The sequence below is a fragment of the Trachemys scripta genome, chromosome 3 (assembly GCF_013100865.1).
Source record: "Trachemys scripta elegans isolate TJP31775 chromosome 3, CAS_Tse_1.0, whole genome shotgun sequence".
Taxonomy (NCBI): domain Eukaryota; kingdom Metazoa; phylum Chordata; order Testudines; family Emydidae; genus Trachemys; species Trachemys scripta.
Genome location: NC_048300.1, coordinates 20,818,570 through 20,834,119, shown reverse-complemented (window position 1 = coordinate 20,834,119; position 15,550 = coordinate 20,818,570). Strand labels below are relative to the sequence as shown.

Here is a 15,550-nt window from a genome sequence, read left to right as displayed (position 1 = left end):
AAAATGTTCCTCCCTCCCCCCCCCTTGCTCTGTGAAAACCCCCACACAAACAAATGAGGAAACTGACTAATACTGCTTCTTTTGGGAAACTGTGAAATGAATATGCACAAAGTATTGTCAAATGCACAAAGTAATCAAAATGTTAAGAGAGAGAAATACTACATCTCTCTCAATTTTAATAAACTTAGGTGTTACTTGTAACAATAGTAGGCTAAAGCCAAGCCAGATAGACACAATTTTCAATTTGACAGTTTCCTCTTAATATTGCAAATTTTTACTAAGAGTCAGGAAATGCAAAAGTGAAGGTCCTGAAAACATCATCAACTCTCATGCACTCCACTCACTGGGTCAGATTCTGATTGTCATTTACACTGCTGTAAAACAAGAGTAACACCACTATAATCAACAGACTTTGCTCTATTCTGGATTTACACTAGCCTAAACTGAGAACAGAATCCTGCACGTTGTATATTACTGGATTTATATAACAAATAAACAGGGCTGCGTATCCAAGGCTGTAGATGCCCCTGCCATAAGTTATTAAAACAATATGAGATCACCTGCAGAACACCAAGCCCCTCTTTCCTCCATGTCATAGTTCAGGGCAACTGCACCTATATTTCCCCTCACTGGTCCAGCAAAGCCACCCACTCTCAGGCTTCCAGCTGTCCAGCCGTAGCCTTTCTTGGGTGGAGAGCCGCATCTCAGTCCCTTCTGACTGGGGTATTTCCAGGCTGCACAGTTCCCTGCCTTCACTGTGTTATCCCCAACAGAGACAGGCAGCCCAAGCAGAACCTGACTGTTTTCTCTTCAGAGATGGTTAACAAGTGTAACTGCTGCAGTTATAAGGTAATCACACAGGTTTCTATGCAAGACTGTATTATTCTTAAGGTAAAAGCACTACAGAGAAAACATATTAAAAACAATAAAAGAACCTACATGCAAACTAATAAGCTTACAAGGAACACCCCAATCCTAACATGGATTCTGCCAGGAGCAATCCTTCAAATCTCCATCCAAGGGGAGTCCTCGTGGTTATAAGTTCATCATAGCTTCAGCTCAGACTAAGCACCCAGTGCTATGGGGCCGCAGTAGACCCAGTCTTTCCAAGCCTAAACTAAGGATTGGGGCCCTTCATGTACCAAGGTCTCCTGTCCATTTGCTGAATCAGGAAGACGGCCTTGAGCCAGTTTAAAACCAGGCTATTTATCCAAAAATCATTTGTTTGTCTCTTAGTCCCTGGAGAATCCAGTTTGAACTAGCATATGCATACCTCTCCAGGGGGGTGGCTTCAAAGGGCTGATAATGGAGGAACTACATTAGCATTCCCCTTCTAGTAAACAAGGTATATGTAATTCCACAACACATACACATTTGCATTTTTAATACAATGACCCCCCAAAGGTATTAAACCTAATTCAATAAGGTTTAACTTCATTCAATAAAGTTTATTCAGGATATTGCAGGAAACTGACAGTCTGTCACACTCCACACACATGGGTTTTCTCAAAGGCCCACCTTTGCAGCAGCCAGTGAAAATAGATGTATGTGTTTTGCAGCAAACACATATTTGAAAGCCAACAGACTTGGGCTATTTTGATCCCATTAAAATAAATATTTCGCAGCCCAATTAGTAAATTAAAATATTACATATATGCAGTATGGAAGTGCTAGCTGGCCGAGAGAATGTTAACTTTTCCATTTTAATATTTTATTTTATATCCTTTTTCCCCCCCTTTAAATGTTAACCTATAATACTTTTAGTTCTGTATTCTGATAATGATTATAATGCAATCTCATGTTTCAAGGCTTCAACCAGTCACCTATGGGGCTCAGGAAGGAAGGGAGTATATGGATCACCTGCTAGGATCATCTGGATCTATCTCACCTAATTGATTCCCTGCTATTGCAGGGGCCTCAGGTATTGGCAGCACCTCAATCTCTCCAGTTCTCGGTCTTTAGTCTCCTGAGGACTAAAATGCTTTCATTTAACTAACGTCATTGGGCTCAACATAGGGGTATCTGGGTGATGTTTACTAGCCTATGATATGAAGAAGGTCAGACTAGATCAGTGGTTTCCAAACTGCGAGTTGCGACCCAGTACTAGGTCGCTGAATGTAAGGCACTGGGTCGTGGCGGTTCTGGTCAGCACCACCGACTAGGTCATTAAAAGTCCTGTGAGCAGTGCTGCCCGGCTAAGGCAGGCTAGTTCCTACCTGTTCTGACACCGCACTGTGCCCTGGAAGAGGCCAGCAGCAGATCCAGGTCCTAGGTGGGGGGAACCACAGGGTTCTGTGCACTGCCCCTGCCCCGAGCACCAGCTCCGCATTGCCAATGGGAGCTGGGAGGGGCGGTGCCTGCAGGAGAGAGCTTAGGAGCCGGACCTGCTGCTGGCCGTTTCTGTGGTGCAGCACGGTCCACAGTGCCAGGACAAGCAGGAAGCCTGCCTTAGCACCCCCGCTGTGCCGCTGACCAGGAGCCGCCTGAGATAACCCCGTGCCCCAACCCTGTGTCCCAATACCCTGCCCCAGCCCTGCACCCCAAGCCCCTTATCCCCACCCCCGCCCAGAGCCTGCATTCTCAGTCCAGAGCCCTGACCCCCTCCCGCATTCCAACCCCCTGCCCCAGGCCTGAGCCCCCTCCAAACCCTGAGCCCCCTCCTGCACCCCAAACCCCTCATCCCCGGCCCCACCCCATAGCCTGCACCCCTAGTCCAGAGGCCTGACCCCCTCCCACACCCCAGCCCCCTGTCCCAATCCAGAGCCCCCTCCCATACCCTGAACCCCTCATTCCTAGCCCCACTCTGCAGCCCTCACCCCCCACACCCTAACCCTCTGCCCCAGCCCTGAGCCCCTCCCAACCCCATACCCTTTATCCCCAGCTCCGTTGGGTCACAGGCATCAACAATTTTCTTCAACTGGGTCGCCAGAAAAAAAGTTTGAAAACCACTGGACTAGATGATCTAATGGTCTCTTCTGGCCTTAAACGCTATGAAACTATGAAAGGCAAGTTAAAAGTAATCTCTTTTCCTCTCTAGAGAAGTTCATTAGAACTTTACTCTTGCATATCTGTTTTCTTTTTCCCTATGCTTAATAACAAGAGTAATAATAAATAACAGGAGTCCATTTGGTTACATAGTAGGGACTGTACGTCATATTTTGAAGAAAATAACAGCAAGAGAAATATTTTACCAGCCACAAAAATTGCACCATTAGTGCACTGTATTTCTAGAGCCGCACAGATATTCTTTGGTGAACTTGGGGGACATGGAAAATGCCTGAATAAAAAAAAGAGAGATTAAAAGACAAGCAATTTCAAAACATGATGCTGAATCACTGTAGCAAAAATTAATCCATGCAGTTGTTTCCATGTAAACAAAATATGACTACAATATAGCCTCCCTATTCATATTAAAAACTGCAAGATCCCTTGCGAATCATTAAGGGAAGAAACATGAAACACATTGAGCATAATACATTGCAAAATGTACTTTGTTAATTTATTTTGTCAACTGATGTTATAACTGTATGTATACTTCAAAGTCTACTAGCAAAATGTATTGTAGTACGTTTTACAGAAATAATGAAATTCTTAATCCTGTACAGAACCTAGCTACATCATCTGCTATTAAATCTTTGCTAGGAGGTGGGGAAAAGACCAATGATTTATGTGCAGTTCAGCAAAGTGCATATTAGAAAGTTTCTGCTACCATGTTGCCACCTCATAATTTTATTGTGAGTCTCAAAATATTTGGTATTCTTCTTAAAGTCCCAGCTCCCAGAGTCATGGAATTATGTGAGAATCTTAGCATAATTTTTAAAATAAGTAATCTTCACTGTTTCAGAGAAAAGCCTGAAAGTACGAACTCTCAGGCTCAAAAGCCAGAAGTCAAATAAAAAACTTAAAATATATTTTTTTTAATCTCTTGATTTTTTGGGACCTGACTCATGATTTTCATGTAGCCCAGGTTGGCAATATTGCTACTATACTATATTTTCAGTTTTAAGCATTCAAAGCACAGAGCACATAGTAATTTACTGCTGGTACAACAGGGGAGCAGCGATGGAATTGTGGCAGTTTGACTATGCAGTAATAATCTAAGGTTGTGCCCTTGTGGTACAATCTAGACCTAAATTTGCCAATCATAAAATAATCTGGGGGAGGGGGGAACTGTTTTCAGCATGTTCACTTTTCAATTCTTTGTGATCTCATTGAAGCATTGTGAGATTATTTCTTAAAAGATAACGATGACACATTCTAATGTCATCAAAAGACATGCAAATGCAACATTTCCTGACCAATACATACATATGATTACATATATCAGTAGATTTTTAACAATTAACGATACTTGTGTATTTCCCTCTAACATTTTCCTCCCCATCTTGATTCTGTACAGAAGCAGCCCAATACTAAGAAACACACAATTTCAATGTATACTTACTTACGGAAATCCTCTTCTTTTATCTTGTCCAAAGCCTTTATAATTGCCATTCTTGTGAAAACAGACTGTAGAGTGAAATGAAAAATAAAATATCTGAGTCAAGGAAATATGAGAGGCTGAAGAAAGGATGTGGGTAGGGTAATTACATCATTTTGCCATATGAGAAAAAAAAGAACTCAAAATACTCTTACCAATATAGATTGTTTTTTTATACCAAAGTTTAATTATCCTATATTCCTATGCCTGACAATGTTTCCAATATCAGCATGTGCTGACACCCTACTAATCATGATTGTTGTTCTTGAACAATACACGCTGGTCAGTATGTCTCTGATCTTGCCAATACTTACGCACATGAGTAACTTGACTTGTGTATGTAAAGCTACTCAACATTGGCATCTGCAGGATTGAGGCCTAAACATTTTTAAAGTGTATGTGTAAGCATTGAAAACTCGTATTAAAATCAATGGGACTTAGGCTCTTTTCTTTTACCACATCTCTTTGATTCTAGAAGATATTAAAAAAATATAATTACTTGTTCTATCTCATTCTATGGTTTATATTCAACTTCCTATAAATTGAAATACTGGCGTTTGGGACAGGTAGCGTGGAAAATATCTACAAAATATGTTCCCTTCCACAAATCATTTCACAACAAAACATAACTTTTCCCCAAAAATATTTAATGTCTGTTTGTTTTTATAAATCTGGGATAGGATTTTCAAAAGTGCCTAAGTGACTAGGAGCACAAGTCTCATGACTTTCAATAGGACTTGTGGTCTTAAGTCATTTAGATGGTTTTGAAAAATCCCATCCCAGATCCTTCAAAGGTTCAGGGATACATAATAGCTAGTTCAGTCCCTCCATAAGCTGAAGGAGCTGCCAGATACATCTCTAACAACCTTCTACATTTTAGACTATATGAAAGAATATGTAAAAGCAAAAAAATAAGGTCAGTGGGACTGGAGGGTTCAGGCCAAAATTTTCAAAAGTAAGAGCCTAAAATTAGACTTGTAAGGCCATATTTAGGTATCTAAATTAATGAAGTCGTTTTTAAAAGGGCTGAACATCCACCCGCCCCTATTTATCTCACTGGGAGCTGCTGAGTGCTCAACACTTCTTTGTAAATAAGGCTACAAATTTAGGCACCTATATATGGGCTTTCGAGTCTATTTTTAGGCTCCAACTTTTGAAAATCTTGGCCCCAGTGTACACTTAATAACAGTAGCAAATGTTATAGATCAATATGTACTGTTGACAATGGATAGTAGAAAGTGATGTTATGTATGGAAGACTAAATATGATTGGGCTAACGTATGTCTCAGATTTTCCATGATGGAAAGGACTTTTAAGAGAGAAAACAAACCCTTATGAAACAATTACAGTCTACTGCTAAGGAAAAATATATACAACTTGCCATTTAAGTACATGCCCAGGACATATTCCTCAGTTTAATTTCTTTGAAAACAGAACTCCACTTGGATTTACCACCAACAAAGTGATATTCCTGGGTGCCTGCTCTGAACACCGTCAGATGTGCACAGCACAAGACAAGGTAGGTGACTCATGAGCCATGAACATGTGCCTACTGGGGATTTGTGCACACACATCTGGTAGTGAGGAAAGATATCCAGCAGGTATAGTGCTAGCCTGGGTTCAATTCCCAGCTCTGCCAAAGGCTTTCTGTGTGATCTTGGATAAGTCACTTAGTCTCTCTATGGCCACGTCTACACTGGTGGTGGCATTTAAGATATGGGGAGCTACCATAGGTAGTCATTGTGGAGAAACTAAATGAATTCTTTGCTTCAGTCTTCACGGCTGAGGATGTTAGGGTGATTCCCAAACCTGAGCCGGCTTTTGTAGGTGACAAATCTGAGGAACTGTCACAGATTGAAGTGTCATGAGAGGAGGTTTTGGAATTAATTGATAAACTTAACATTAACAAGGCACCGGGGACAGATGGCATTCACCCAAGAGTTCTGAAAGAACTCAAATGTGAAATTGCGGAACTATTAACTAGGGTTTGTAACCTGTCCTTTAAATCGGCTTCTGTACCCAATGACTGGAAGATAGCTAAAGTAACACCAATATTTTAAAAGGGCTCTAGAAGTGATCCCGGCAATTACAGACCGGTAAGTCTAACGTTGGTACCGGGCAAATTAGTTGAAACAATAGTAAAGAATAAAATTGTCAGACACATAGAAGAACATAAATTGTTGGGCAAAAGTCAACATGGTTTCTCTAAAGGGAAATCGTGTCTTACTAATCTATTAGAGTTCTTTGAAGGGGTCGATAAACATGTGGACAAGGGGGATCCAGTGGACAGAGTGTACTTAGATTTCCAGAAAAACTTTGACAAGGTCCCTCACCAACGGCTCTTACGTAAATTAAGTTGTCATGGGATAAAAGGGAAGGTCCTTCCATGGACTGAGAACTGGTTAAAAGACAGGGAACAAAGGGTAGGAATTAATGGTAAATTCTCAGAATGGAGAGGGGTAACTAGTGGTGTTCCCCAAGGGTCAGTCCTAGGACCAATCCTATTCAACTTATTCATAAATGATCTGGAGAAAGGGGTAAAAAGTGAGGTGGCAAAGTTTGTAATGATACTAAACTGCTCAAGATATTTAAGACCAAAGCAGACTGTGAAGAACTTCAAAAAGATCTCACAAAACTAAGCGATTGGGCAACAAAAAGGCAAATGAAATTTAATGTGGATAAATGTAAAGTAATGCACATTGGAAAAAATAACCCCAACTATACATACAATATGATGGGGGCTAATTTAGCTACAACAAATCAGGAAAAAGATCTTGGAGTCATCGTGGATAGTTCTCTGAAGATGTTCACGCAGTGTGCAGAGGCGGTCAAAAAGCAAAGAAGATGTTAAGAATCATTAAAAAGGAGATAGAGAATAAGATGGAGAATATATTATTGCCGTTATATAAATCAATGGTACACCCACATCTTGAATGCTGCGTACAGATGTGATCTCCTCATCTCAAAAAAGATATATTGGCACTAGAAAAGGTTCAGAAAAGGACAACTAAAATGATTAGGGGTTTGGAGAGGGTCCCATATGAGGAGAGATTAAGGAGGCTAGGACTTTTCAGCTTGGAAAAGAGGAGACTAAGGGGGGATATGATAGAGGTATATAAAATTATGAGTGATGTGGAGAAAGTACATAAGGAAAAGTTATTTACTTATTCCCATAATACAAGAACTAGGGGTCACCATATGAAATTAATAGGCAGCAGGTTTAAAACAAATACAAGGAAGTTCTTCTTCACACAGCGCACCGTCAACTTGTGGAACTCCTTACCTGAAGAGGTTGTGAAGGCTAGGACTATAACAGCGTTTAGAAGAGAACTGGATAAATTCATGGAGGTTAAGTCCATTAATGGCTATTAGCCACGATGGGTAAGGAATGGTGTTCCTAGACTCTGTTTGTCAGAGGGTGGAGATGGATGGCAGGAGTGAGATCACTTGATCATTACCTGTTTGGCTCACTCCCTCTGGGGCACCTGGCATTGGCCACTGTCGGTAGACAGGATACTGGGCTAAATGGACCTTTGGTCTGACCCAGTACGGCCATTCTTATGTACCTGCTGCAGTGAAAAGGCTGTGTTCACACTGTGGTATGTGGCTACATGTGGCAGTGAAAGGCTCTGGCGGGGGGAGGCAGTGGAGGAAAGCTCCAGAATCAGGAAGCCGCTGAAACCTTTCCACACTGCCTTCTCTCTGACAGGGCCTTTCCCCACTGATGGAATCTTTCACTGCGGTGGGAAAGGCTCACACTGCTAAAAATAGCAGCGGAGATGTGGGAGGCACTGCATGGGCCACTGTGGAGAACCATGTAGGGTACACAGCCTAAGGTTCTGGTGTGTCTTTACTCACCTAAGCCATGCCTCTCTGTCTGCACTGCTATTTTGTACCTGTGCAGTGGGGTATGCAGTGTATGTACTTTACACACCATGGTATGCAGTCTATGTACTTTCAATGTGCTCATCTCCATGGTATCTAGGCTCAGTCAGCACATAAACACCTATCTAAACATGAAACTTTCCCACTGTTTCTAGCTCCTCCAAAGTCATGCTGTCAACTACACTGCGACAACCAGAATGTAGCATTCTGGGATATCACAGCTACCCAGGAAGACCAGTGGGGTAAAATACACAGCTGGCCTATATGAGTTCAGGTAAGTTATTATCATCATTGGATAAAGAGTTTCTTTGTTATTTCCTATCTCAAAGATATAATGTCTCTTAGCAAAAGCCTTCTGGGTGGTATTTAAAAAAATATTATTTTCAGTTCAAACAGTCTCACTGCACTATATTTCTTCCATTGTGTTACACAAGTAGCACTATAATTACCAGAGCTGGTCAGGAAAATACTTTTTTCTTCTGAAATTTTTTGACTCAAACCAATTATTCTTCTGTTTTTGTCAAAATTTTCCTTCAACATTTTTCAAGTCTAATCAAAAAATGAATTTATTTTAGTTTTTGGTTGCTGAAAAATTTAAGTTTTTGGCAAAAATGGAAATTGCCCACCAACATTTCCATTTAATTGAAAAGCCTTTTTACATCAGAAAAAGTCTGGACAGAAATTTTTTTCCAGATCTAAAAATTACTTTCCGTCACTGGCACTAACTCAGCTCCACACACGAAAGTGACTTGTACAGAGTAATGTTTACACTTTCAGATGGAACACTGTGTTACACAGACTGAGACCCATTCCTGCATCTCCTAAATCATGTGTGGCTACGTTACATCTTTGGCACTAAAAGGCAAGTCCTGCTCCCTGCAGGCACTTCATTGCATGGCAAGGGGAGGAGAGGACGAGGATATGGAAAACCCACACAGGGTCTGCCTTCCCTGTGCTTCACGGGTGCTCTTATCATGCCACTACAGGGATGAGTTTAAGTTTGGGCTGAGGAAAGGTGGATTCAGTGGTGACACCCTCTGTTGGGTGGTGTACAACAGTTGTGGGTACTACTGTAGCCATGTAGGCCCGTAGTAAACAGAAAGCAGCATACCATTCTGCACATGTTTTGTTTAATTTGGAATGGTGGCCAGGGGAAAATGCTCTAGGACAATTTTATTTTTTCCCCTGTTGCTAAGACTAGATTCTCTCTCTCTCTTTTTTTTAAGCCTTATTTCAGCCATATCCTCCATGGACAGTAGGTAGTAGTCCTGCTATACCGATATTTTTAGTGTATCCAAACCAAATTCCTATACGTATTGGGAATGTTTTTGAAATGATAGCGCTCTTGCTGTAGGTCTGGGAATGGAGTCCAGAGGCATCATAAACAGAAGAAAAGTTGAGAGTTGAGTGAATAAAAGGAGCCATACGAAACAACTGGAGAACCTTTTAGAGAGGAGGCAAAGAAAAATAGGCATTAAAGTAATGACTGAATTTCAAGAAACCTTCCTTTATTTTAATCATTGACATGAGAATTCTGATCCCAGAAGAATGATGCTGATGACAGATATGGGATTCTTACCTGTTTATTCTTTGCTGGCTTGAAACAGTCTGGACATACTGTGGCTCTAAATAGAAATAAAAAATTAATTGATATGATCACTTAAATAAAAGACACTTATCAAAATGAAAATACCCAGGTACCAGATCTAATTTTTGAGCAGCAATGCCCTACACTTTGTGTCTCTATCACTCTCCAGTCTGGGATGGAGTTAAGATTTTTCAATCTTAAATTGATGCCAGAAGGTGCCAGTCTATTTGACCTACATAAACTAAAATCCTCTGATTATCCACAGAATATGTACAGTCTGGGTAGTGGCTGTGCAAACCTTTCCCATTTTGACTCCTACCCATGTCCCTCAGTTTTGAGCTGGAATGAGGAGGTATGTGGGGAGATCAGTCTCCTATGACCTTTCTTCTGAGACTGCCAACAAAGATGACTGACAATACTGTGCACCTTTGCAAGATGGACTGACTTCCCTAGCTCTCTATTGGTTCTTTTCCTGTTCCTAACCCATGCATCATAGCTTAAAATGCAACACCCTGACTAGTGGTGTCCCAATACACCTCTGAATGTTATTACTGAACAGGAAAAATCAGTCTAATGTAAAAAAGGTAACATCAGGTCATCCAGATCTTTGAGATTCTTTCTAACACTCCTAAAAGGAAACTATTTATTTTCTGATTCACAAAAGTGAAAATTCTAATCAGTAAAACATTTAGCACTAGAAGCTTTTCTGAGTACTGGATGTTTGTCAAGGAAGTTTACAAATTAGTGGATTGCTATGTATGCAGTAAGACAACATAATTTCTTTTGTCCATGCCACATATTTTTTATTCTCTCCTGCTGCTGCTCTTCAGGTTATGACAGCAGCACCTCAAAGACTACTTCAGGGTAAAACGAAACTGATTGTAACAGCAGACCCCTTGTAACTTTCTACACGTGTCATTTGTGGGAGAGAATATAGAGTACATTGACTTCCTTTTTCCAGAATTTAAATCATTCTTATTTTAATCTAGTTTCCAAGTATAAGTTAACAAAACAAGTTAAATGTTCCACTTCAAACCACAGAGTACTACACACAAAACAGATCACTTTCTTACACACCTTCTGCAGGTGTTAGCACAGGAGCAGTTTGAGAGGGGACAGAAGAGACAGTGGTGGCTGCTCCTGAAACACTTCTCAAAAGGGTGTTCCCAATCAGACTGCTCAAAAACCCCCAATTTTTTACCATGTTCTCTATTATTGAAACTGGCACAAAGAGCCTGTTCAGGGGAATCAGCTGTCGTGTAGCCAAAGACCACTGGGTATGGAAGGGCCTCTCCAGGTTCAAACAAGAACCTACTTTCTTACCACAGCAAAAAATCCACTATCAGTTTTCAAGTCCTGATAATTAAGGTATCAAATTTTACCATAGTCATATTAGAAGTAATCTAAAATGCACTAAAATGTGTACACAGACCTCCCTAGACACAGCTCTCTGTCTGAGAAGACTTGCACATCTGGAGAATTATCACTTGAGAAAGTTCTCTGAGTTATTGGCCACAGTGCATAATATATTATATTACCTAAAAGTCTCACCATAGCTTTCCAATCTGGCTGCACTGAGAAAGCAAGTGGAGGGATCTCCTTCCTGAATTCAAGCCTCCTTTCTGAATTCAATGTGGGCATTTCATCCAGATCCCAGGGTTGCTTTACTGCAGGGGTCTCAAACACACAGCCCGCGGCGTTATTTCCTGCAGCCCGCCATAGACATCGACTCCACCAGCAGCCAAGCTCCCCTCACTCCCCGCCCCTTCCTCCTTCCCCTTCAAGTGCGCTACGTCCCTGCTCCTCTGCCTACCTCCCAGCACTTCCCGCCGCCAAACAGCTGTTTGGCGACACTTAGGACTTTCCAGGAGGGAGGGGGGAGGAGCGGGGACGCGGCAGGGATTTGGGGAAGGGGTTGGAATGGGGGCAGGGAAGGGATGGGAAGAGGCAGGGCCTCATGGACTAGACGAGCAGTCTGAGGTATGAAGTTCAGCATGTATGATTCTTTGCTGTGAGTAGTTGGTAAGAATGTTTGTTAAAAGTGGCAACGTATTTTGTATGAATAGTTACTTCAAAAAGTTCCTGCCATTACAGATTTGTTGATAGACTGTTAGTGTAGACCATCATCAGTGTTACTGACTGCATAAGGAATAGTTATAGGTGTTTATATTTTATTAAAACCCTTCTTCGCATTACAGTTTTTAAAAAGTTAACACATTGACTTTTAATAGCATGCTATATTACTCTTCATTTTTTACTATACTTTTGTATCATTGTATTAAAAGGTTTCAGTGATGTGGCCCTCTGGCCAATGTACTAGTCCTCATGTGGCCCTCGTGGTGATTTGAGTTTGAGATCCCTGCTTTACTGCTTTCTCCTCCCCCTGCCACCAACTCCCTCCACAGCTACATTATACTGCTAGCTGCTAACTTGTCCTGTATAAACATTTTCAAAAGGTGTCCAACAGAAAGGGAGGAAGTAAGAGAAGAGGGCAGAGAACAAGGGAAGGGAACAAGAAAGACTGGGGAGGAAGAGGTAGGACAGCGAGGAGGGTGGAATAAGGACAGAGATGCAAGGCCTGGACAGTACCACAGCATTATTTTGCCAGCAGGACTCCAGCTGCCAGCAGTCAGAATTGTGGGCTTCCCCTCCAAGCCACAGAAAGCTGATAGGAGAGCGAAATAAGGGAACTTTGATTCTTCCCTGTTCCCCCCTGGGTCACCTCCTAATGTGAAGTCCTCTCAGTCAGCTAAGAAGCTCCTTTAAAATAAGAGATTTGGGAGGGATGTGGCTGGTGGGCGGCAATAAAGTGACAAATTAGGCACTCAAAAGAGGAGTAAGTAAGGCAGTAAGGGCAGCAACAGATGAAAGGAAGTCAGAAAGGCCAGAGACATGCTCTAGTTTCTGATCTTGAGGATAGATAGCAGCTGCCAACTGACAGTATCCTGGTCAGAGAAGTTGTATGGGAAGGCACCGTCCATGCTCTGATTTAACACCTACCAGGAACACGTGCAGTGAAACTGCCTAAAGCTCTAGCTTTTGGGGGGGGAAAACAGCAAGCAGGAAGACCATTTTCTCACAACATGCTCCCTCTAGCTGTTAAGGGATGTGACTAAATGGTAGCCAGATTTCCAGAAATCCTGGATTTCTTTGCCAGTGAGAAAAGGATTTCTATGGCAGCCGCTCTGCAGAGCAAGACCAAGTGATTATGTAACACTTGGGGGGGGGGGGGGGTGTTAAAGTCTTGTCTTTAAGTAGAACTAACTCACTTCTGATCCCTCTCTCCATACCCAAATTCCCAAAATAAGCGGAAAACCTCAATATTATATAAACATATGCTCACAGGTTATCAAAAGTACTTCACACACCATGTAAAGTCATCGTTTATTATAATATGAACAGTACTAAATCAAATGCCTGACCCGACTTCATTTCTCTGTAATGGACCAAATCAAAATTCTAGACCCACACACTCCGACATTAAGGTTGACAATCCAGATCCAAACATTTCCAAACTTTAGGCTGTTTGGATTTGGTGTGCAGATTTGGCCCCTCAGAGATACCATAGATTTAAGCTGCAAAGAGGAACCTGGATTTGGGGTTTGGAGTCAGGTCCAACTCTAGATCACAAATACTGGAGACATTGCATTTGCTACAGACAAACTCTAACAATGTTGCACAATATTAAGATAAAGATCTTGTTGTTTGTATTGCAACTTACAGGAAATGGCAATCCTCATCAGTTTCCGGGTGAGCAAACACCACACTCACTTCGAACAAGCTCTAAGACAAAAAAGAACGGTAACAATTTCCTTTTACTAAGTGCTAGCAATTTATTAACCAAATATATAACAAATGGTTCAAGGATCCTTATTGATATAATACAGAAAAACAGTAAAGGAGGCGGAGAAGAGGAAGATAGAATTGCAGCATAAATGGGAAACTTTTAAATGGGTCACTGAGAAGCCATTTCAGAAATATATCATAAGACTTCTATAGCACTCAACCATCTCAATGACTTTACAAGCATTTTGTACATGGGGGAACTAGCACACAGAGAGAATAACAGCCCAAAGCCTATTAGGCTTGGAAGGATTAGATCTTTATTGGTAAATGTCAGTAAACATTGATTTCACCGTACACACAAAAACCAATGGAAAAACTATTTCCATCGGTAATAGAAATTTACAGATAGGCAAAGTAAGAAAAATGCTACTTGAGAACATATTTGAGTTTGATTTAAGGATATTAACTTTGCATATTTTGACATGTGATATTGACAATTGGTGTTTTAACAGTTACAAAGATTAAACTTTTTTGAGTCTGTCATTAAATGATTATCTGATCCCCTTGCTGTCTGACCTCCCCCATAATTTCCTATAACTGCGTGAACATTTAAATTGAAAAAAATGCTTAAAATAAACATTGATATTATCTGTCAAAATTATATTTAAAAAATCAAATTCCGCCAAGCCTACCTATTATGGTCACTAAGCCTAGCAAATCATGGGACAAAACCAAACCAGTCACCCTTGTAAGCAGTTCATTCCAGGACTTAGTCTGCAATGACTGGATGCCTTTAAGCCATAAAAGAAAAGCAATGTGATTTAGTGGATTGACGACAGAACCAGGAACTCTAGAGTAATCTCAATGCTGCCCACAGTTCTCTTGCCTTCGGCAAATCATTCTCTCATTACCACACTTATTCAGATACCAACCTACCTCACAAGGCTGTTGAGAGGCTTAGCTAATGTTTAAATGATTTTAAGTTATAAAGCATTAGGCTATGTCTACACTACAGAGTTAAGTTAACGCAATTTACGCCGACGATCATCAACTACAATAGTAACATCGCTTGTGCACTTTCACACAATGCTCCCTGTGTCAGCGGCATGCGTCCACAGCTGGTTCTCTAACATTGACAGAGAGAGCAGTGCACCACGGGTAGCTATCCCACCGTGCAACTTGCCACCTTCTGCCTCTATTAGTTGTAGGAATGAGGAATGGATCACAGTGCATCATGGGTTCACCATCCCATGATGCAGTTTTTTCTGTCCCTTTATTCCATGGGCTTCTAATCACATTTTGCGCCATTTTTCAATAGCCCCTGTAAACAGTACGCTCACCATCTTTGCCTGAAATCAGGGATTCAGCACTGCTCTCTAGTCTTGTAATACGTGTTGTGAACACAACGCGACTGAACATGCAGTATTTATGAGTTGTGAATCTGAACAGGAATCCGTGATGCCTGCCAAGCTGCATGCCATGGAAAGAAACAATTCCAGATTACTTTTGGCATTCATGATTCAGTTGCACAGGGTGGACCATCGCTACTGGGCTCGGGAAACAAGCATCAAGTGGTGCGATCGCATCGTCATGCAGGTATGGAATGACGAACAGTGGCAGCAAAACTTTTGGATGCGCAAAGCTAGCTTCCTGGAATTGTGTGCAAAGCTCACTCCTACCCCGCAGTGCAAGGACACTAAAATGAGAGTTGCTCTCTCGGGAGAGAAGTACGTGGTGATCGCTGTGTGGAAGCTGGCAACTCCAGACTACCACCAGTCGGTCGTGAATCAGTTTGGAGTTGGAAAGTCCAA

The 15,550-nt window shown here is 41.5% G+C and overlaps 1 protein-coding gene across 1 annotated transcript in view; it reads right to left on the bottom strand.

Moving 5' to 3' along the window:
* The window catches only part of PUS10 (pseudouridine synthase 10), a 73,706-nt gene that overhangs the window by 16,564 nt on the left and 41,592 nt on the right, over positions 1 to 15,550 (bottom strand). Inside the window, exons 7-10 of the mRNA XM_034764276.1 lie at positions 13,675 to 13,736; positions 9,945 to 9,990; positions 4,445 to 4,509; positions 3,192 to 3,277 (exon numbers count right to left, since the gene is read on the bottom strand). Of these exons, the coding sequence (XP_034620167.1) occupies positions 3,192 to 3,277; positions 4,445 to 4,509; positions 9,945 to 9,990; positions 13,675 to 13,736 (259 nt within the window). The remainder of the gene's footprint in view (positions 1 to 3,191; positions 3,278 to 4,444; positions 4,510 to 9,944; positions 9,991 to 13,674; positions 13,737 to 15,550) is intronic.